Source organism: Papio anubis, chromosome 17 (genome assembly GCF_008728515.1).
Source record: "Papio anubis isolate 15944 chromosome 17, Panubis1.0, whole genome shotgun sequence".
Taxonomy (NCBI): domain Eukaryota; kingdom Metazoa; phylum Chordata; class Mammalia; order Primates; family Cercopithecidae; genus Papio; species Papio anubis.
This window is the reverse complement of record NC_044992.1, coordinates 35,701,408-35,724,720: the sequence shown is the minus strand read 5'-3', so window position 1 is coordinate 35,724,720 and position 23,313 is coordinate 35,701,408. Positions and strand designations below refer to the sequence as shown.

At 42.8% G+C, this 23,313-nt stretch overlaps 1 protein-coding gene across 1 annotated transcript; it reads right to left on the bottom strand.

The window, feature by feature from the left end:
- Positions 1-726: 726 nt before the first annotated feature.
- COIL (coilin) lies at positions 727-22,926 on the bottom strand. The gene is given in 13 exon segments (XM_003912788.5): positions 727-1,622; positions 1,624-1,667; positions 4,693-4,781; positions 8,838-8,907; positions 12,098-12,145; positions 12,393-12,479; positions 12,601-13,070; positions 13,073-13,183; positions 13,186-13,372; positions 13,374-13,618; positions 13,621-13,647; positions 13,650-13,705; positions 22,636-22,926. Coding segments are annotated over 13 exon segments (1,707 nt in total). The 5' UTR covers positions 22,881-22,926; the 3' UTR covers positions 727-1,594.
- Between the last annotated feature and the right edge of the window lie 387 nt (positions 22,927-23,313).

The window sequence follows — 23,313 nt, the reverse complement described above, 5'->3', positions numbered from 1 at the left end:
GTGGCGGATGCCTGCAATCCCTGCTACTGGAGAGGCTGAGGCAGGAGAATCGCTTGAACCTGGAAGGCGGAGGTTGCAGTGAGCCGAAATAGATCATGCCACCGCACTGCAGCCTGGGCAAAAGAGTGAGACTTGGTCTCCAAAAAAAAAAAAAAAAAAGCATTGCTGGATGTGACACACTTTTTGTTTTTCTATTCTATTGTATTTTATTTTTCAAAATGCTGGTCATGGCCCCCTAAATTGACTTCATAATCCTTCTAGGGGACTCTATTCATAGTCTGACAAACACAACAAAGGAAAAAGGTGACTCATAAACTGATTATAATCTGATGAAAACACACCCTGAGGTCAACGTTTTCCTTTGGTCAATGTTTACTATCTATCTTAATTTGTTTTCCAACCCTGGAAGGCAAGTGTGCTACAGAGAACCCCAGTGCCAAGATCCCACCATTCACATTACTCTCATCCTTTCGGGAGTAATACTTCTCATTACAAATCAATAAATGCACATTTCGAAACACATTCATGACATACAAAGTAAAACTGGCCAGCATCTCCACTGGTGCAGTGGCTCCCAGATCAGACAAACTCCACTGGACCAAACTCTGCAACATCAGACTCATCAGTCAAAGCAAACCTTCTTGTTACAGAAAATTGTAATCTCTCACATTATTGTAAAATAAGACAACAATTTGCAATACTCAACATGATGACTCGGTAGAGGTGTTTAGTTCAATATGATTTTATTTAAAAATGTGTACAGCTGAAGGAGGGATCTGATCTTTTTGTTAAATGAAACATATTTTCACAGTATATATTTGGCCATTTTAGCTTTGTAGTGAATAATAACAGAAAAGGAAGTTTCTGTTTAAGATCCTCACTCCAGCACACTCAGCCAGGCGCCTGGCAAGATGACACATTTCCTGGTCTGAAGCTCACAGCCAATCCTCTCACCCAAGTGGAACACCAATTCTCCTCCAGGCATACACACACACACATACATCTTATTTTCACTGCTCTACACAGGGCCCTGAGAATCCTTAATTTTAAAGTTGGGAAAAACATGAAAGGATTCCTTAACTCATTGTCTGTGACACATCCAACTACCTTTTAACTCTTAACAATTGCAAGTATAAAATACTTGAAATTTACGAGATGCTCCATTTAATGGAACAACTCAAATGCTAAAAAATTAGATCAAGTAACATGCTTTAATATTTTTAAGTGTTACTTAAAACTTATTGAGACAAGATACGCAGCACATTCTTGGTATTATAAACTCCTACCGACGACTGCTACTTGATGGCCAAAAATATTTAAAGAAGAGAAGAAACCATACTGGTATACAATGTCTGCAAGGAATGTCATGTTTTACATTTTGTTAGCTGAAATTAAACCTGACAAAAAACCAAAGATCTACAAAACCAACACCCATGTCATTTTAAATGATGAGGTAGATTGTTTCCTATGCAGTAAAGTGAAGATAAAAATCCATACAACTTCCAAATCCTCTTTAAAAAAAAAAAAAAAGGTTCAGGTTAGAGTCACTTTCACTAACAAGACATTCATAAACTCTAAGGTGGAGAGGTCATACTCAGGCAGGTTCTGTACTTGATGTATTCAATAATCAGTCTTGGGTCAATCAACTCTCTCCAAAATACAGTGATCTGAGGAAAAAGACAAAATCCCCAGTTTAGGCACTTTATTTTGAGGTCATACAGGTTTTAGTAAGTTAAAATTTTTAGCCAAGTAAATTTTCCATCAGTGTAGAATGATTGAAGAATGGGAATAATTTGGGTTCCAATAAATTGAGTTCAATTAGGGTATAGTAACTCTTTAGGGCTGGCGCTGTGGCTCACGCCTATAATCCCAGCACTTTGGAAGGCTGAGGGGGAGAAACGCTTGAGCCCAGGAGTTCAAGATCAGCTTGGGAAACCTAGTGAGACTCCATCTCTATTTTTTTTTAATTAAAAAAAAAAAAAAAGAGGCCAGGCATGGTGGCTCTTGCCTATAATCCTAGCACTTTGGAAGGCCAAGGCAGGTGGATCATCTCAAGTCAGGAGTTCAAGACCAACCTGGCCAATATATGTCTCTGCAAAAATACAAAAATTAGCCAGGCGTGGTGACGCATGCCTGTAGTCCCAGCTACTCGGGAGGCTGAGGCAGGAGAATTGCTTGAACCCAGGAGGCAGAGGTTGCAGTGAGCGGAGATCGCGCCCCTGCACTCCAGCCTGGGTGACAGAGTGAAACTCTGTGCTGGGAAAATAAATAAATAAATAACTCATTTACTTAGAATGAAGCTAAATTTTACATTAAATATATTTCATCTTTCTTTGATTAAGAACAGGGGATGAGGGGTTGCGGGAGGGAGTAGCTCCCCCAACCCCTCCATTTGATTTGCCCTGTGGACAGGTGGCTTGGAGACCTTCTGGGAACTAGATGCGGTCCAGATGGGTATCACTAGGATGCTGATGCCCTTTCGCACTGCTCTGTAGTTCTTATCCTAACTTACCTAAAAACAGGAACTATTATAAACATACGTGTGTAGCAAAGACTTGGAACCAACCCAAATGTCCATCAATGATGGACTAAAGAAAATATGGCACATATACACCATGGAATACTATGCAGACATAAAAAAGGATGAGTCACATCCTTTGCAGGGACATTCTCAGCAAACAGGAACAGAAAACCAAACACCACATGTTCTCAGTCATAAGTGGGAGTTAAACAATGAGAACACACGAACACAGGGAGGGGAACATCACATACTGGGGCCTGTTGGGGGGTGGGGACATGGGGAGGGATGGCATTAGAAGAAATACCTAATGTAGATGACGGGTTGATGGGTGCAGCAAACCACCATGGCACATGTATACCTATGTAACAAACCTGCATGTTCTGCATATGTATCCCAGAACTTAAAGTATAACAACAATAAAAAAAGAAAAAAAAAGAAAAACAAAACAAAAAAATACGAACTATTTCACAGCCCACCAAGAGAAAGCAAACGCTAAGGCTTGGTCCTATGAATGAATAATGAGGGCCATCTAGTGTCAAAAACGGTAATTACAGGCTTTTTGCTTTTGAGACAGGGTCTCACCTCTACAGTCCAGGATGGAATGCAGTGGCATTCAGGACTCACTACAGCTTCAACCTCCTGGGCTCAAGTGATCCTCCTGCCTTGCCCCCACCACCCCCAAAGGTGGCTGGGACTACAGGCATGTGTTACCACTCCCGGTTAATTTTTGTATTTTTTGTAGAGACGGGGTCTTGCCATGTTGCCCAGGTTGGTCTTGAACTCCTGGACTCAAGGGATCAGCCCGCCTCAGCCTCCCAAAGTGCTGTGATTACAGGCATGAACCAGGGTTCCTGGCCTAATTACAGGCTTTCTATTCTACCTCAGGCCTCTGTTTAGGGCATAGAGAGAAAAGCCTCCAAGGTTTAATTTTCCAATGCAGTTTCCAATTTCAACCAAAAAAAAAAAAAAACATATATATATATATATATATATATATAAAAAATAAAGAAGTACAGGAGACCAGGCCAAATCTGCTGATCCTACCACAAACACTAAAAACATGTTTCTGGAATAAATCCCTAAAAGTGTCATCTACCTTAAAGACAAGGTAAAACATACAGTCTGGCTAAGGTTTCTACAAGTTCACACTTCAGAAAAAATGTTTGCAATATTGAAATTTATAGAATAGTATCTATAACATTTCAAGTATAAACACCTTAAAAGAGAGCATTTTCTTAAATCTAACTTCTATTTAATGCCACCATAACCTAATGAGCTAGCCACCGCCAGCAACTCTGGTAGGTCTGGCTGCTTAAAAAGGTATAAACCATATACTTCCTAAAATGGCAATTTAAGGATTTAAAGTCAGAGGACGGGATCATCATTTTATGTCACTCTTCAAACTGTTGTGCTATTGTAAGTTGGAACTCTCAGGCCAGGCACGGTGGCTCACGCCTGTAATCCCAACACTTTGGGAGGTCTAAGTGGGCAGATCACTTGAGGTCAGCAGTTCGAGACCAGCCTGGCCAACATGGTAAAACCCAGTCTCTACCAAAAATACGAAAATTAGTTGGGCGAGGTGGCAAGTGCCTGTAATTCCAGGCACTCCAGAGGCTGAGGCACGAGAACCACTTGAACCTGGGAGGCGGAGGTTGCAGTGAGCCAAGATCATGCCACTTCACTTCAGCCTGAGCCACACAGTGACACTCTCAAAAAAATAAAAGTTGGAACTGTGGTAACACTTGGGGGACAGTAGTGACTGCAAGGGGACATAATAGAGGGTTCTGGGAGTGGGTGTTATGTTCTATTTCCTGATCTGGGTCTGGTTACATGGGTATGTGCATGTGAAAATTATTCCAGCCATGTAATTATATGCGCTTCTCTGAATGTATATGCCAATAAAGTTTCTAAATACGCTACCCTTTCCTGCTGGAATCCTTATATAGCTATAATTTTAAACAACTGTACATTCTTAAAGTTTGTTATTTGTGCATCTTGTCACACAGGCTCTATGAGGGCCAAGATGGAGCCCTGATTTGGCACTTAGCACTGGTATTGCCATACCATAGATTCCCTCCAGAGCCTGTAGTGCAATGTCACCTTCCAAACCACAGGTAATCGGTCAAGAGAGAACGTATGGCCAAGCAGTGCGAGAAGAGAAGCACACCTACCTTGCTCTCCTGTGTCACAGCGTACTCCACTACCTCGGTTCCATTTTCATTGTGATAAACCAAATCAAATTTCCCAGGTTCTCTCAAGGCTGAAACAAGAAGATAGGGAGGAAAGAGGGTAAGTTATTTCTCAATAGTTAAAAATGTTCCTCTACAGGGAATTTCTATCATTAAGATACCAGCCACAAACTGTCAATTAATGTGAAGGCTGGGTATGTACAGGAAAGCACGGGGTGCTCAATACAGGGGGATCCTGAGAAAAAGCCTGGACCAGGGGGACTTCTCAGCCATTTATCAAAGAAAACCTTTCCTTCATAAGCTTGATGAACTGTCATTAGTACTACCAGAATTGAATATGGCACCACAACATAATCCCCAAAATTAATTAATTTATGTGTTTCAACAAGGGAAGGTAATATGAAATGCTGCTCTGTCCTTAGAAATCACATATGCTTCCTACTACTTGATAACACAGGCAGTCCCTTTTTTTTTTTTTAAGACAGAGCCTTGCTTTATCGCCCAGGCTGTAATGTAGTGGTGCAATCTCAGCTCACTACAACCTCTACCTCCTGGGTTCAAGTGATTCTTGTGCCTCAGCCTCCTGAGTAGCTGGGATTACAGGCATGGCATGCACCACTATGCCCAGCTAATTTTCGTATTTTTAGTTGAGACAGGGTTTCACCATGTTGGCCAGGTTGGTCTCAAACTCCTGGCCTCAAGTGATCTGCCCATCTCGGTCTCCCAAAGCGTTGGGATTACAGGCATGAGCCACCATACCCGGCCTCAGTCCTTGCTTTCTATGGTAGAATGGGATTGGAAAAATGATTGTACAAGCTGAAACCACACAAAACAATCTTAATAATCAATAGGAAAAATTATTACTGTCTTAGGAGTTTTAAAAAATTTTGCCAAAACATTAAAAACCTTTACTACATAGGGAAACTAAAAATGAGTAAAGTAAAAACACTGAACTTATGAGTACACTGTAATTACATTAGGAACACTGAGAGCTAACTTTCTCTCTCTCTTTCTAGGCGTTTTATTTCTCTGTAAGAAACTTATCAAGGGAAGTTTGAACAGTGCTTGTGCTCTTGCCCTGTAACTTATGATACAGCCCAAGCACCTTCTCTGTGCTTTGTACAACTGTTGTACTCTTTTCTAAGTTTGAAACTGCTGTCTACATTTTATCCTCTGAACTTCTAATGTCATGAAATAGCTCAAAGAATTTGTTTTTTACTTTGTAAAATCTTTGTTTTTGCTGGTGTCACTTTGGGGACATTTTCATCCTTTTTGCCACGACCACTTTCCTTATTCAAGTCAACAAGTTCACCTCACTGGCAGTGTCAACATTCCCACAGTGAGCTCTTTCTTCTACAGACTCTCCTTAAACTCAGTTTGGATGGTACTTTCAGCATCACCACTTTTGTTTCTTTGCTGTGCCTTTATCTTTGTAGGCCTATTCCTTACTTCGATTATAAGTTTTGTAAAATGTCATGCAGTTTTATCAATGAGAGACAAGGAGGCACCACAACTGCATGCTCTGCTCTGTATGTGAAGTGAATAACAGATGCACAGTGACCAGTCACTGAGACTCTGAAAGCACTGACTTGATGGGTCATGGATCGTGACGCGTATCTGTTATTTACGTTATATAGTTATATGTGGACTAAAGAGCTACTGGCAGTACTTTATGCACTTACTCAGTTAACATACGCAATGTTGCTGCGGGACTGGTATTACTTAACTAAACCATGGTAACTGAAATTTATGTATATCAGAACCACCACATCAAGGACAACTGACATTGCTATTAGAGAACAGATAAATCCATTTCTTTCTTTCTTTTTTGCTTTTGAGACAGGGTCTTGCTCAATCACTCAGGCTAGAGTGCAGTGACGCAATCATGACTCACTGCAGCCACGACTTCCTGGGCTCAAGTGATCCTCCGACCTCAGCCTCTCAAGTAGTGAGAACTACAAGCATGCACCATCACACTCAGCTATGTTTTTTTTTTTTTTTTAGAGACAGAGTCTCACTATGCTGCCCAGGCTGGTCTTGAACTCCTGGGCTCAAGTGATCCTCCCACCTTGGCCTCCAAAGCCATTTCTTGATGCCCTAAAGAAGAAAAACTTTAAGTGGACATTATCACTATTAATCACTTGGCAAGCACTGATCAGGCTGTATGTGCAGAATTTGACAGCGGACAAACTTTTCTGTCCACCATTCTTAAGAAAGGGGATTTCTATAAATGAAACCTCATCAGAAGGCGGCTAGGAAACTAGTATAAGTTATATATAAACATTTACTTAATATCATAAAGGAACTTTGTTGAAAAACTCTTTTGACTGATTTCTGTCAACTGAATCTTTTATTCAATCCCTTATTTAAAAATAAACAGAAGGCGGGTGTGGTGGTTCACGCCTCTAATCCCAGCACTTTGGGAGGCCAAGGTGGGTGGATCACGAGGTCAGGAGATCGAGACCATCCTGGCTAACACGGTGAAACCCTGTCTCTACTAAAACTACAAAAAAATTAACCAGGTGTGGCAGCAGGCGCCTGTAGTCCCAGCTACTCGGGAGGCTGAAGCAGGAGGATGGTGTGAATCTGGGAGGTGAAGCTTGCAGTGAGCCGAGATCGCGCCACTGCACTCCAGCCTGGGTGACAGAGCAAGACTCCGTCTCTAAAATAAACAAACAAACAAACAAACAAACAGAAAACAGGCTGGGCATGGTGGCTCACATCTATAGTCCCAGCACTTTAGGAGGCCAAGGCGAGTGGATTGTTTGAGGCCAAGAATTCAAGACCAGCCTGGCCAAAATGTCAAAATCCATCTCTACTAAAAATATGAAAATTAGCTGGACATGGTGGTGTGTGCCTGTAGTCCCAACTACTTTGCAGGCTGAGGCACGAGAATTGCTTGGATCTGGGAGGCAGAGGCTGCAGTGAACAAAGATTGCACCACCGCACTCCACCCTGGGCGACAGAGTGAGACTCTGTCAAAAAACAAAACAAAACAAAACAAAACACACACACACACACACACAAAACAATTAATTGCTTTAGGATCTGCTAAAGGAAAAGGCATCTCCCCTGTCCTCTGGCCAGGGACCCCCTATAGTACACTCCAAGTTAAGCTACATATTATAAAAGCGCTCTTATTCCAGGCATTCAGTTCCAGTAACAGGTGGGTTAATCAGAGATAAAGCCAGTAACTATTTAAAATGATATGTGAAAGTGTATGTATACACACAGTTTAGACATTTTGTTTTGACTTAATATACAAAAGTATATTCATTTGACAATCTTTTGAAATAGAGCTGAGTAGGTTTTATGAGTTCACTGAATAGAGCTCTTTCTTTTATAAACCATACCATTGTATTGTCTGCAATTTCCACAATTTACAGTTTTGGTGTTTTTTTTTATTTTTATTTTTTTGAGACTGAGTCTTGCTCTGTCACCCAGGCTGGAGTGCAGTGGTGCGATCTCAGCTCACTGCAACCTCCACCTCCGGGATTCAAGCCATTCTCCTGCCTCAGCCTTTCCAGTAGGTGGGATTACAGGCACGTGCCATGACGCCTGGCTAATTTTTGTATTTTTAATAGAGACAGGGTTTCACCACGTTGGCCAGGATGGTCTCAAACTCTTGACCTCAAGTGATCCATCACTTTCGGCTTCCCAAAGTGCAGGTATTACAGGCGTGAGCCACCATGCCCAGCCTGGGCTTTTTTAAAATAATGCAAGATTGCAAAAATTTGCAAGACAATCTAAGTGCAGAATCTTCCTCAGTTTTTACAAAATTCCTCCCAATCTTTTATAGCTGACCCACCCATCCATAATTTCATAGCATTTATTGAGTCAGCATTCAACTTAGGCTTCCTAGGAATAATTATTTTTATAATCAATTTTCATCAGTTCATACAAACTTTTATGAAATTATAATTACAGTAATAAGAACTAGCCCAACAGTTTTGGAATATATCCAACATCTCTTATGAATCCCCAGGGTTACAGTGTGCTGAAAGAAGTGGGGAGCGCCAGTTATATAGAGGCCAAGGAAGAGAACATCTCCTGCGTATAAAAGCTATTCATAAACCACTGTAGATAGAAAGAGCCTAAATTTTCAAATTCTTTTCTAAAAGACTCACCAGGTAAGGATGAAAGAATTTCTATATCTACTTGCTGGGTCTCTGGATTGTGGCTTAATATTCTTCCTTCCTTTCAAAGATAAAAGTCCAAGTCAAAATCAATATGTAAAACACTGTGAATATACTAAAAACCACTGAATTGTAGACTTTAAAATGGTTAAAATGTTGAATTTTATGTTATGTGAATTTTATCTCAGTTGAAAAATTTTAAAATAAATTCACATATAAAGAAAATAAAAACAAGTAGACTAATAAACCCTTTATGTGAATATATAGAAACATCTTTAGAGGCAAAATAGACACATTTAAATCATAAATGGCAGACACTACCTTAAATAACTCAATGAAAGTAAGATTACACCAGGGAACCAAAAGTGAGTGAATACGGGAAAAGGAGGAAAAATCACACCAGGTGGATATATTCAAGTGACCACTGACCATCACAGCATTCATCAGGAGAGACTAGATACATCCTAATGGTGCTACCTCGGTTCCTGATGCTTTTAGAACCCTTCTAAAACAGTGATCACAACCCCTCAGGAGAAACTAGAAGGTACTTTATCACTGGTAAGATCCCAATTCCCCCTCTCCCAGGTCTTCAGGTGTGGGAGCTGATTTTCTAATGCATCAAGAGGATGCACTGCCCATGCATGTGGGCGATGGGGAGACACATGGTAGCCTCTGGGGGTATATACTGAGAGGCCAAGCAACCCGTTCCTCCTGACTCTATCTAGAATTTCTGAGCACAGTCAACAGTGTTTTTTAGAACCAGACTCAACAGGGAATCAGGAGCTTGGGAGACTATATTTTTGAGTACAGAATTTAACTAATTTAATTTTTGGAGACAAGGTTAATGAAAAAAGCAGATGATCAAGCTGGATAACTGCGTTTGAGGTCAAAGCAAAAAAGTAGGACCAATTTTCTTTCTTTTTTTTTTTTTGGAGACGGAGTCTCGCTCTGTCGCCCAGGCTGGAGTGCAGTGGCCAGATCTCAGCTCACTGCAAGCTCCGCCTCGGGTTCACACCATTCTCTCCTGCCTCAGCCTGCGCCAGTAGCTGGGACCTGACGCCCGCCACCTCGCCCGGCTAGTTTTTTGTATTTTTAGTACAGACGGGGTTTCACCGTGTTAGCCAGGATGGTCTCGATCTCCTGACCTCGTGATCCGCCCATCTCGGCCTCCCTAAGTGCTGGGATTACAGGCTTGAGCCACCGCGCCCGGCCAGTAGGACCAATTTTCATTCTTAAAATGATTGTGAAAGCAATTTCAAAAATCTTCAAAAAATTTTGTCAGCTAAAGTAGGCAAATCACCTTCCAACGTTAATAACTATGATGACTAACAGCAATTTAATATGCAATTTTTTTAAAGAGTCTCGTTTTATCACCCAGGCTGGAGTACAGTGCAATGATCTCAGCTCACTGCAACCTCCACCTACTGGGTTCAAGTGATTCTTGTGCCTCAGTCTCCTGAGTAGCTGGGGCTACAGGTGCATGCCACCACACCAGGCTAATTTTTGTATTTTTAGTAGAGATGGGGTCTTGCCATGTTAGCCAGGCTGGTCTCGAACTCCTGACCTCAAGTGATTCGCCTACTTTGGCCTCCCAAAGTGCTGGGATTACAGGCGCAAGCCACTGCACCTGGCCATTAATATGCAATTTTTAAAAATCAGTATCATCTAGAATTACAATTCACAGAGGTTGTGGGACGTATCAATACAATATTCATTTCCATTTCCTCATATATCACACAATTAAATTAGTTATCTATGGCAGGGTGACAAAACACCCTGGTTTGTTCAAGACAGGTCTGTTCATCTTTCCAGCATAACTATTAATAGCACTCCCCTTCACTCACAAGTATCCTGATTTAGGTGATAAATTACATGATCACCTCATCCACAGGAGATAGTAAGTGCCTAAGAAGATAAAAACAAAACACCAATGACCTAGAACTAACCCACCAGATCCCTTCATTAACTGATTCTTCCAGCCTGCTTTCGAGGAAAGGTTTTTTTTTCCTTTTTTTTTTTTTGGAGACAGAGTCTCGCTCTGTCATCCAGGCTGGAGTGCAGTGGCGTGATCTCGGCTCACTGCAAGCTCTGCCTCCTGGGGTCATGCCATTCTCCTGCTCTCAGCCTCCCGAGTAGCTGGGACTACAGGCGCCCGCCACCATGCCCCACTAACTTTTTTTTGTGTGTGTATTTTTAGTACAGACAGGGTGTCACTGTTAGCCAGGATGGTCTCGATCTCCTGACCTTGTGATCTGCCCGCCCAGCCTCCCAAAGTGCTGGGATTACAGGCGTGAGCCAACACGCCCAGCCTTGAGGAAAGGTTTTTATAAAGATTTTAAAAGTCTTCCAAGGCATCAATCCAGATTAAATCAAATTCCCTTGTGTTTTATCTATGTTACTATATTAACATTACCAATTATTACCTTAAAAAATAGTCTTACATTCCATATCGTACATCAAAAAAAGAAAGGATGCACCTTAACAAGATTTTCAACAAATTTTTGTGGGTGAAAAAGAAATATGTAATTCTGTGATCCCACTGAGTTAAGCTTTTATTGAACTATGAAAAACCTCACATGCCAATATAAAGACTCATACAGATATTAAGTAAGTAAATTCCATGGATAATATTTATGAATTACCTGTGGTTAACTGATAATGCAAAAGAAATCATACTAGATCATAATAACCAGAAGTAATTCACAAATATGTAAAATAGATTCCCATGATGAAAATAATCAAATCTTCTTGCTGAGAACTGTTTATTATTTTCTTTCAAAGTTTAGAATCATGAGGGAATGAATACCCAAATAAGTTGGTGTGTCTAAACTAATTAGAAAACAGTAACTAAAAAAATTAAACTGGCTGGGCATGGTGGCTCACACCTGTAATCCCAACACTTTGGGAAGCCAAGATGGGGGGACTGCTTGAGCCCAGGAGTTTGAGACCAACCTGGGCAACATAGAGAGATCCCGTCTTTATTTAAAAATAAAAAATTAATATTTTTTTTAAAAAGTAAAAATTAAGATCATTCTCCTACTCTATTCTTCCCAAATATAAGGCAAATAACACTGGGAGACTTCACAGTGATACTATTAAAAAGTTGACATTTCAATAATGTTTTCATTTTCTACTTTCTGGCATTTTTATTTAGTAAAAAAACAAATCTGTATTATCCATACAAGTAGTATGAAATATGACTTTAGTTTTATTAATATACTGACAACTTACTTTTAAATAAACATCCTTACCTTGTAGTCAGAGACATCAGGAGAGTAACTGGATGTTAGTTCCAAAAGCTAAAAAAGAAGAAAAAACCCCACAAATACATAAGCCCTCTTATCCTCTCACATTCCCACAGCTCCTCCATCATGCCATGCTGGGGTGTCCACCCCCACCAGTCTGGGAGCCCTACCAGGAACCCACGACAACACTGCGGTTCCAGTGGGAAGGGCTTTTACAAACACTTTAAACCTGATTTGTTAAGTAAGTTTATTTGGAAGGGGAATGAACCTTTTTTGCTGTGACCGTTGTTTTGAAATATACCTTAAATGCAATCTTTTCTCCAACTTGAGGGGCAGCTGCTAACAGTGGTAACAGACTATAGTCCTTCTTCTGTGTCTCTACTGGATTCTGAAAAACAGTGTTAGTCATGTGACATCATTACTGGTGAGAAAATGTGAACCCATGACATGAAGTCCACACACATTCTAAGGGGAAAGGGAGGAGGTAACTTACAAAAAATAATACTTACCTGGATAATAGTAGATGAATTTGTTACCACGTCATTTAATTGCTGTTGCCTCTGGTTGTCAGTGCTTCTATTTACAACACAGGAAACAGGATGCCCTCGTCCTCGACCTCTCCCCCGCATGCCCCGTCCCCTGGCTCCCTTCCAAGAAAAAAGGTTCTCTCCTCTACCCCATCCTCTTCCTAAACTAGCTGGGAGAGACACACTGGGAGAAGGACCAGGAGCCTGTCCACCACTATTTGGGCCAGAACGCCTCCATCCAGAAGCACCTGCAGTCTGTAATGACAGCCCTGGGCCTGGACAACCTCTTCCTGCAAAAAGGCCTGCTGTCTTTAAGAAACCCGCAGCACACTCCGGGGTGCTCGATGACATCAAGCATTGGTCATCTGACTCTGAACTAGAGTCTGAACTAGAAGATGTTGTTCCAGAGGTCTTGCCCTTGCTAGGGGTAAGGCAAAAGCCAGGTTTTATACCAGTTTGTCTGCAGTTGTATTTTTGGTAGAGGGTTCTTCCTTTGATAACTCAGTTGGTAATTTCTCCGAGGAATTTCTGGCTTCCAAAGTGACTTTGCTGGGCCCATCACTATAGATTCATCACAAGACTCAGACTCTGAGGAGGAACTGGGACTCTCTTTTGAGCAAACGCTTACAATACCTTTCCTTTTGGCTTTAACAAGGCTGTTTCTAGCAGAACTTTTTGGAGAACTACATCTCTGATTGGCCCAGTCTTTTACTGCCTGTATTTTAGGAGACTTGGGATTCTTGGCCTTTTTTTTTATATTCACATTTCTCCTTTTTCTTTGGTGATTTTCTTTTGGTCTCTTCATTATCATCACCCACTGTGACACAGGTTGCTTTATTTTTTCTCTTGTTTTTTTTGCTGACAGTCTGATCTGTGACAGCTTTTGGTTCCAGATCCAAGACCTTCTCATTATTGTTATTGTTCTCTTGCCTCTTCCAGTGCTTCTTTGAATATTTGTAATCTGGTTCAGTTTCTTCATCCTCCTCTAACTGAAATGCCCCTTCTTTGCTTTTCTAAGAGATAAATTACTGTCCCATTACTGATGACTACAGAATTCTCAGCAACTCCTCTCTCTTCTAATTTAACTCTGTCAACAGAACAAGAGAGAAAACTAGAGTGAGCAATTTGTAAACACATCTCCAGGACATAGTTATATACTGAGATGACTCTACAAAATGTAACTACCATCAGTCAATGAAAAAATGTCATATCAATTAAAGACAAAAGACTCTTTCTGGCAAAATGGCCCATACAGCATTACTCACAGTCAACTTTCAAATGACTAGTTTTATTTATTGAATAGCTACTGCATCCCAAACATTTTTTATATGTTTTTCTCTAATCTAAACATCAACACGAAGTAGGTATTTTTAATTTTACAGATCGCAAAATTACAGCTCAGACAAGTTACTTGCCCCAAATCTAGAGCTGATAAGTAGCAGAAAGGCAATTCAAACTTCAGTTTGTCTAACTTCAAACTCACAATCTTTCTAAGATATGCATGTCACCTACCCTAAAAGGTGATAATGCTGATTATCCATTTTGTTTCAGAATGTGGGCTGCTTTCTTTAACAATATTTTACTCTTGTTTTAATTTAGGTGAATACTAAACAATTTATGTTCTCTAGGGTATTGACAGCCATCTGTACAATTCCATGACACTCCGTGAAGCTTAATTTTATGTATCAATTTGTCTGGGCTATTGGGTGTCCAGATATCTGGTTAAAACGACACTGGCTCTTTCCACACCACCACAGTGGTGCACATGAATGTCCTGGCTGATGCTCTTAAGAGCATCAACAAAGCTGAAAAGCAAGGTAAATGCCAGGTTCTTATTAGCCCGCGCTCCAAAGTAATTGTCCAGCTTCTTTTTATTTTAGTTTTTTTAATTTTTTTTTTTTTTTTGAGACAGAGTCCCAACTCTGTCACCCAGGCCAAAGTGCACTGGTGCATTTCTCAGTTCACTACAACCTCTCCCTCCCAGGTTCAAGAGATTCTCATGCCTCAGCCTCCCAAATAGCTGGGATTACAGGTGCTCACCACTATGTCTCGCTAATTTTTGTATTTTTAGTAGAGATGGAGTTTTGCCATGTTGGCCGGGCTGATCTTGAACTCCTGGCCTCAAGTGCCCAAGTGATCCACCTGCCTTGGCCTCCCAAAGTGCTGAGATTACAGGCATGAGCCATCGCGCCCAGCCCCATCATCCAGTTTCCAACTATAATGATGAAGCATGGTTACACTGGCAAGTCTGAAATCACTGGTGATCACAGAGTTGGGAAAATTGTTGTGAACCTCATAGGCAGGCTAAACAAGTGTGGAGTAATCAGCCCCAGATTTGATGTGCAACTCAAAGATCTAGAAAAATGGCAGAATAATCTGCTCCCATCCCACCAGTTTGGTTTCACTGTACTGACAACCTTGGCTGGCATCATAGACCATGAAGAAGCAAGACAAAAACACACAGGAGGAAAAATCCTGAGATTCTTTTTATAAGGACGTAATACATATTTACAAATATATTGCCTCAGTGGGAAAAAAAAATTATGCTGGGAGTATGTGTAAGGTTGTTTCTGGATGAGATTAACATTTAAATTGCTAGACTGAGTAAAGTACATTGCTGTCTCCAATGTGGGTAGGGCTCATCCAACCTGCTGAAGGCCTGAATAGAACAAAAAGACTGAGTAAGGGAGAATTTGCTTCTCTGCCTGACTCTTCAAGCTGGGACATCGGTCTTCTCCTGCCTTCAGACTCGAACTTGAACTAGAAATATACCACTGGCTTTCCTTGATCTATAGCTTACCAACTAAACTTAGGACTTCTCAGCCTCCACAATCCTATAAGCCAATTCCTTACAATAAATCCCATGTCTGTGAGTGAGTATTTGTGTGTGTGTGTGTGTGTTTCTTACTGGTTATGTTTCTCTGAATAACCCTACTTCATCCAAAATGCCACTATAGGAAAGCAACTTCATTCCTCTATCAACTGACAACAGTTAATCCTAGAATGTGCAGTCTGATAATGATGGAAGTCTTGAGAGTGTCCTCGATGTTAAGCAAATAGTAAGTACTCAAAAATGCCTACTGGCCAGGCACGGTGGTTCATGCCTGAAATCCCAAAACTTTGGGAGGCTAAGGTGGGAGGGTTGCTTGAGCCCAGGAGTTTAAGACCAGCCTGGGCCACATAGGGAAACCCTGCCTCTACAAAATACAAGCATTAGGCTGGGCGCGGTGGCTCACGCCTGTAATCCCAGCACTTTGGGAGGCTGAGGCAGGCGGATCACGAGGTCAGGAGTTCGAGACCATCCTGGCTAACACAGTGAAACCCCGTCTCTACTAAAAATACAAAAAATTAGCCGGGCGTGGTGGAGGGCACCTGTAGTCCCAGCTACTCGGGAGGCTGAGGCAGGAGAATGGCGTGAACCCGGGAGGCAGAGGTTGCAGCGAGTCAAGATAGTACCATTGCACTCCAGCCTGGTGACAGAGAAAGACTTCATCTTAAAAAAAAAAAAAAGACCATGCCTCTCCAGCTATTTGGCTTGAAGGTATGACCTGTGATTGCTGCAGCCCCACTTCCTACTGTTCCCCAAGAGAATGACTTCAGTTTTTAAAATATTAAGATTATAATCAGGTGTCATGGCACATGCCTGTAATCCCAGCTACTCAGGAGGCAGAGGGAAGATCACTTGAACCCAAGAGTTCAAAACTAGCCTGGGCAACACAGTGAGCTCTCATCTGGGAAGAAAAAAAAAAAAGAAAGAAAGAAAATATTAAGATTGAGAGGCAAAATACCATCCAGGGAAAAAGAAATGGTTCTCCTGGGTCTGCTTAGTTACCATTCCTGTCAGGTGCACCTTCCCTGGCAATATTCTCTATTTCTTTACCTGGATCACAAAGAATAGAGCTATCCTTTTACAAACAGAAGTGCATGCAGTTGTCCTTTCACAAGTAGAAGTGAATTACCTAGGTCACTAGTGACGAAAGAGAGTTGATTCCAAGAAACTTTAAAAACAGATCCTCACGCGGTCGGGCGCGGTGGCTCACGCCTGTAATCCCAGCACTTTGGGAGGCCGAGATGGGAGGATCACGAGGTCAGGAGATCGAGACCATCCTGGCTAACACGGTGAAACCCCGTCTATACTAAAAATACAAAAAATTAGCCGGGTGCGGTGGCGGGCACCTGTAGTCCCAGCTACACGGGAGGCTGAGCCAGGAGAATGGCGTGAACCCGGGAGGCGGAGCTTGCAGTGAGCCAAGATTGCACCACTGCACTCCAGCCTGGGCGACAGAGCAAGACTCTGTCTCAAAAAAAAAAAAAAAAAAAAAACAGATCCTCACTTTTCTTTTTTCGAGATGGAATTTCACTTTGTCGCTCAGGCTGGAGTGCAGCAGCACAATATGGGCTCACTGCAACCTCCTCCCCTTGCATTCAAGCAATTCTCCTGCCTCAGCCTCCCAAGTAGCTGGGATTACAGGCGCCTGCCACCACACCCTGCTAACTTTTTGTATTTTTAGTAGAGATGGGGTTTTGCCACGTTTATCAGGCTGGTCTCGAACTCCTGACCTCAGTTGATTCACCCGCCTCGGCCTCCCAAAGTGTTAGCAATACAGGCGTGAGCCACCGTGCCCAGCCATCCCCACTTTTCATTCTAACTCTCTGCACAGCAAACTGGGTGGTATTATCAAAACGTAAATCCACCCTTAAAATCCACAATTTTGCTTCTAGGATTCTGTTATGCAGAAAAACTGACATGCCCATCTGTCAAACCTGATACCCCCTACGCATTGCCTGCCTAGGCCAAAGTGAATGCCTGGGTTCAAACGCTATTTCTGCCACTGTAACTTTTTAAAAAATCATTACCTCAGCCTTTCTCATCTATAAAAATGGGGATAATGACAATAATTATAGTACTCAGTGAATTATTATAGAGACAGCATGCCTGACTCAGAACAAGTGATATCCAAATGTTAGCTCTAATTTTTATTAACACAATGAATGTTGTTAGTCCTATGATGGGTAAGTTGGTGAATTTTTAAAAGTTGTACAAGTCTGTACAACTTTTCTGGAAGCTAATTTGACTGTACTTACCAGTTTTTATATGTACCTTCTCTTAGACCAATGAGTGTCTCTTCTAAGAATAAATCCAACTGAATCATTTTCCCAGTACACAAAAATACACAAGAATATTCACAAAAGCACTATGTAGCAAATAGAAAAGAATGATGTACCTTACATACTTTATATACTGAGATAGCCCATGATAGGTGAAAAAGCAAGGTGCAGAACAGTATGTTATGATATTTGTATTTTAAAAGTATAAGTACATATGGTTGCACATGTATAGAAATCTGGCAAGATATGCCCCATACCCCAAACTTAACCAAGGATACTTCTGGAGAGCGAGGTGTGGGAAAAAGTATATTATAAGAGAAGTAGGAAACTTTTTACCTTGGATTATCCAAGGAGCCACTAACTACAGCAATGTGAAATGAGAACTCATCTCTAATATTTTGTTTTGTTTGAGATGGGGTCTTGCACTGCTGCCAAGTCTGGAGTGCAGTGACACAATCATGGCTCACTGCAGCCTCAACTTCCAAGGCTCAAATGATCCTCCCACCCCAGCCTCCCAAGTAGCTAGGACTACAGGCATCCATCACTGAGCCCGGCTTTATTTTTGTTTTGTTTTTTTTGAGGGGGGCGGGGTGGGTAGAACAAGGGTCTCCCTATGTTGCCCAGGCCGGTCTCAAACTCCTGGACTCAAGTGATCCTCCCACCTCAGTCTCCCAAAGTGCTGGTATCACAGGCATAAGCCAACATGCCTGGCCCATCTCTAATATTTAATCAGTGTGTTTTTGTTTTGGTTTTTTTGAGATAAGGTCTCACTCTATCGCCCAGGCTGCAGTGCAGTGGCACCACGTCAGCCCACTGAAGCCTTTACTTCCCAGGCTTAAAAGATCCTCCCACCTCAGCCCCCCAAGCAGCTGGGACTACAGGCATGTGCCACCATGCCTGGCTAATTTTGTTGTATTTTTCTGTAGAGATGGGGTTTCACCATGTTGCCCAGGCTGGACTCAAACTCCTGAGCTCAGACAATCTGCCTGCCTTGGCCTCCCAAAGTGCTGTATTATAGGCATGAGCCATGGTGCCCAGCCTTAATTAAGTATTAACTGCCAGAGTTAAAAGGGCCAGAGAGGACAGAATGCACTTTGTTTCCTTACAGAATTGACTCTTCAAAAGGGAGTTCTCAGGCCGGGTGCGCGGTTCAGGTCTATAGTCCACTTTGGGAGGCTGAGGTGGGAGGACTGGTTGAGCCCAGGAGTTTGAGACCAGCCTGGGCAACTTAGTGAGCCCTCTCTACTAAAATTTAAAAACTGTACTGGTAGTTGCAGCTACTCAGAAGGCTGAGGCAGGAAGAGCCCTTGAGCTCAGGAGTTCCAGGCTGTATGAGCCAAGGTTGTGCCACTGCACTCCAGCCTGGGCAATGGAGTGAGACCCTGTCTCAAAAAATAAGGGAATCTCTCTGAATCTACTGTAATTCTGAGGGCTGCACGATTAAAAAATAATAATAATTTAAAAAATTAAAAACCGACAGACATAGTCGCTCACCCCTGTAATCCCAGCACTTTGGGAAGCTGAGGAGGGCAAATCACTTGAGGTCACAAGTTCAAGACCAGCCTAGCCAACACGGTGAAACCCCATCTCTACTAAAAATACAAAAAAATTAGCCTGGCACGATGGCAGGTGCCCGTAAGCCCAGCTACTTGGGAGGCTGAGGCAGGAGAATCACTTGAACCCAGGAGGCGGAGGTTGCAGTGAGCCAAGATTGTGCCACTGCACTCCAGCCTGGGCAACAGAGTGAGATTCCATCTCAAGATAGATAGATAGATAAATAAATAAATAAATAAATAAAACAAAACAAAAATAAAAAACCAAATCTGCCAACACCCTGATCTTGGACTTCTAGTCTCCAAAAGAGTAAGAAATAAATTTCCATTTTTTAAGCCACCCAGTCTGTGGTATTTTGTAATAGCAGCCTCAGCAAACTAACGCAGGGGGCTCCAAGCCAATAGAAGCACCTCCTCCTTCTCCCAGGAGAGTTAGAGGCCACCTTTAGGAACCCACTGTCAGAAACGTGGGGGCAGATGAAGCCAGATTCCTGGGGTTTAAGAGAATGGGCTATGAGGAAACAGCAGTGGAATACAAGTGTGTGGTACATCTAAAGCCTCAAACGCTGTTTCTCAGGATTCCCACAAGCTGGTTCCACTTTTCCTCGTTAGACTTCTCAGTACTGCCAACGATCCCAACAGAATGCTTTGGCTGGTCAGATTCATCTTTTTAACAAGTCCAGCCAGCTTTTGTCTCTACAGCTGTGCTTTGATCATTCAACATTTCCCACCCATTCTTCAAGGTACTGCTCAATTCCCTGACCATTTTGTTCCATGCTGATCTCCCTTTTCTCAACCAGCTTCTGCACTTACCAGTATAACTTGGTCTAACTATTCAGTCTAATTGCCTGTATCACAGAAGGTAATATACAAAAGCATGAAACTCATTATTGGGGTCCCAGTCCAACGATATTGGGTACTTTGAGAACAGAGACTATGTTTTCTTCTGTAGCTCTGAAGAAAAGTGAATCTGTTAGGGAAAAACAATGATTGCGGGCATAAAACAACAAAAATAAAGATGAATTTTCCAGATTCATCTTTTTCTATAGTCTGCCCATTTGCCACGGAAGCCACCACAGAGGTATTTTTTTGCCACATGCAGCTGTGCATTTGAAGTATTTAAAGGAAGGATTTGCCTGTCATCGTGTTGTAATTATTATTTATGACAACTTTCATGGTTTTTGTCATTGTTAACTTCATTATGAAGAATGTAATGCCCAGATGATTCATTAAAGTATAATTCTAGTTAGCTAGCACAAGTTATTAACTCATTAGGCAAGGGACAGTTCAGAAAGTAATCTTAATAGGATGGGACACAATCCTTAGAATTGTAATATTTAAATAATCCTTCAATTGCAGAGAGAATAGAGACCTATTTCACAGTCAGTAAAAAGGGGGGGAAAACTCTTTGAAATTCAGATTATTTCAAATTGTCATTTGAAACAGTTGAACATTATGCAATAAATCATAACATCCTGATTTGAAGATGCAGTTATTGTTCCAAATTAAATTCCTTCATGTTCTGAAGAAATCTTACAGAATCTGATATGCTCGAGGGTAAGGAATATTCAACAACAAAGGGCAGCAAGAGAAAATAGCCTGGTTCACGACTCTGGAATTAATTCACTGTAGCTGAAGCTTAAAGGGGGTGGGGGGAAGGAAGGCTGGCACAGTGGCTCACGCCTATAATCCCAGTGCTTTGGGAGGCTGAGAAGAGAGGACAGCTTGAGCCCAGGGATTCGAGATCAGCCTGGGTAACATGGCAAAACCCTGTCTCTACGACAAATACAAAAACTAGCCAGGCGTGGTTGCCTGGCCTGAAGTCCCAACTACTTGGGAGGCTGAGGTGGGAGGATTGCCTGTGCCCAGGAGGTCGAGGCTACAGCAAGCTATGACCGCACCACTGCACTCCAGCCTGGGCATGGGAAACCCAGTCTCTTTGTTTAAAAAAGAAAAAAAAAAAAAGCCTGAATAAATCGGTCCAAGACAGGAATCCAAACTGGTGATACCATCATCTGACTGTGGCAACTCAACCACATTTCAGCAATTCATACTACAATTGCTCCTGGATACTCACCTCATTATCATTTTTTTAACTTCCAAAAGCACATTTAAGATTATTTTGTGGTTCCCAATTTACAGCCCAAAAGGACTCAAGACACTTATTTGAGAAAACCTCAAAATGTCTGGGTGAGACACAAAATGATACGCCACCAGAAGTCTCAGGGGACACGGGGCACAAGAGAACTAAGGCTGGACAACAGCATGTTACGAAGAAAACACGACGATTCCCCTTTCTCAGCTTGGGTCTCCTGCACCTGACCGTGAAGGCCGCCAAGGGTAAGGCCGGGTCTCCCGCACATTTGCACCATGGACACGGAACAGAGTCCCACAGTGCCTAGCTAAGCGTGGATGTGCTAAATCAAGGCTGAAAGAAACCCTGGCCCTGCCCTTAGGCATCAGGGTTTTTCCAAGTTTGATTCTCCTGTCATAGAAGCATCCCGGGGAGGTTGCTGGTTACAATGCAGATTCCGGCCAGGCGCAGAGGCTCACGCCTGTTAATTCCAGCACTTTGGAAAGCCGGGAGGATCACTTAAGGTCAGGAGTTCAAGACCAGCCTGGCCAACATGGTGAAACCTGTCTCTACTAAAAATACAACAACAACAACAAAATTAGCCGGGCATGGTGGTGAACGCCTATAATCCCAGCTACTCAGGAGGCTGAGGTGGGAGGATCGACTGAATCCAGGAGGTGGAGGTTGCAATGAGCTGAGATCGCACCACTGCACTTCAGCCTGGGTAACAGAACGATACTCAGTCTCAAAAATAAAAATAATAGGGGCAGGGTGGGGTGGCTCACGCCTGTAATCCCAGCACTTTGAGAGGCCGAGGCTGGCGGATCACCTGAGGTCAGGCGCTCGAGACCACCTAGACCACTGTGGTGAAACTCCATCCCTACTAAAAATACAAAAATTAGCCGGGTGTGGCGGCGGACGCCTGTAGTCCCAGCTACTCGGGAGGCTGAGGCAGGAAAATTGCTTGAACCCGGGAGGCGGCGGTTGCAGTAAACCGAGATCGCGCCACTGTACTCCAGCCTGGGCGACAAAACAGGACTCTGCCTCAAATGAATAAATAAATAATAAAATGCAGATTCCTGAGCCCCAAAGTTGACTACACCAATCAGTATCTCCCGGGTTAGCGAACGTGCATTTTTACAGCCCCACCCCCTCACCCTCGTCCCCTTCCCCATTCCCCATCCCCTCCACAACCAGGTCTAGCGGCCTCAAGCCCGGGCGTGCGCAGGCGCGTCCCCCTCCCGCCGCCCACCCGGCCGTCCCGCTCCCTGCGCCGCGCACCTGAGGCAGTCGTTGTCTCTCACCAGGCGCGCGCTCTCGGCGGGGGGCAAGAGCCCCCCCTCCAGGTAGAGGCCTAGGAGGGCCCCAGAACTGAAGCCGAAGCGCTGGCGGATGAGACTAATGAGATCTGTGACGACTCGGCATCTGTTCAAGTCGACCAGAAGCCAGAAGGCCGTACAGTGCGGGGTAGCTGGCGGCGGGTAATCAAATTGAAGCCGTAGCCTAACCGTCTCGGAAGCTGCCATCTTGCTCGGTGCTCAACGGAAGCCGAGAGATACCACGGGGCTACCGAGAGGCGTGCTTGGGCGGCCCGCCCCCCGGAGCCTTTGGCGTGTGCCACCTAGTGGTGGAACATGGCTACTACAGGCTGCGTCTAGGCGTGAACTCGGAGCGTGGTTGATTTTTTTCAATTTTGTTCACAGCAGGGCTGAGAAACGGAATAAGTGAAATGCCTTTATTACATTTCTACTGGGCGCTATGTAGGGTCTCCTAATTAAGGCAAGTCTCTGGATAAATAACATTTCTCCTCAGCAGTGGTCTTCTAAGATATTTGCTCATCGACGTAAAAGATTTTTATAAAACAATCGTAACAACACATTTTGCTGACAAAATTTTTCATCATGAGTTGAAAAAGATGTAAGTCCTAGTGTGTTCTCAATGTTGAAATTTTGAAATAAA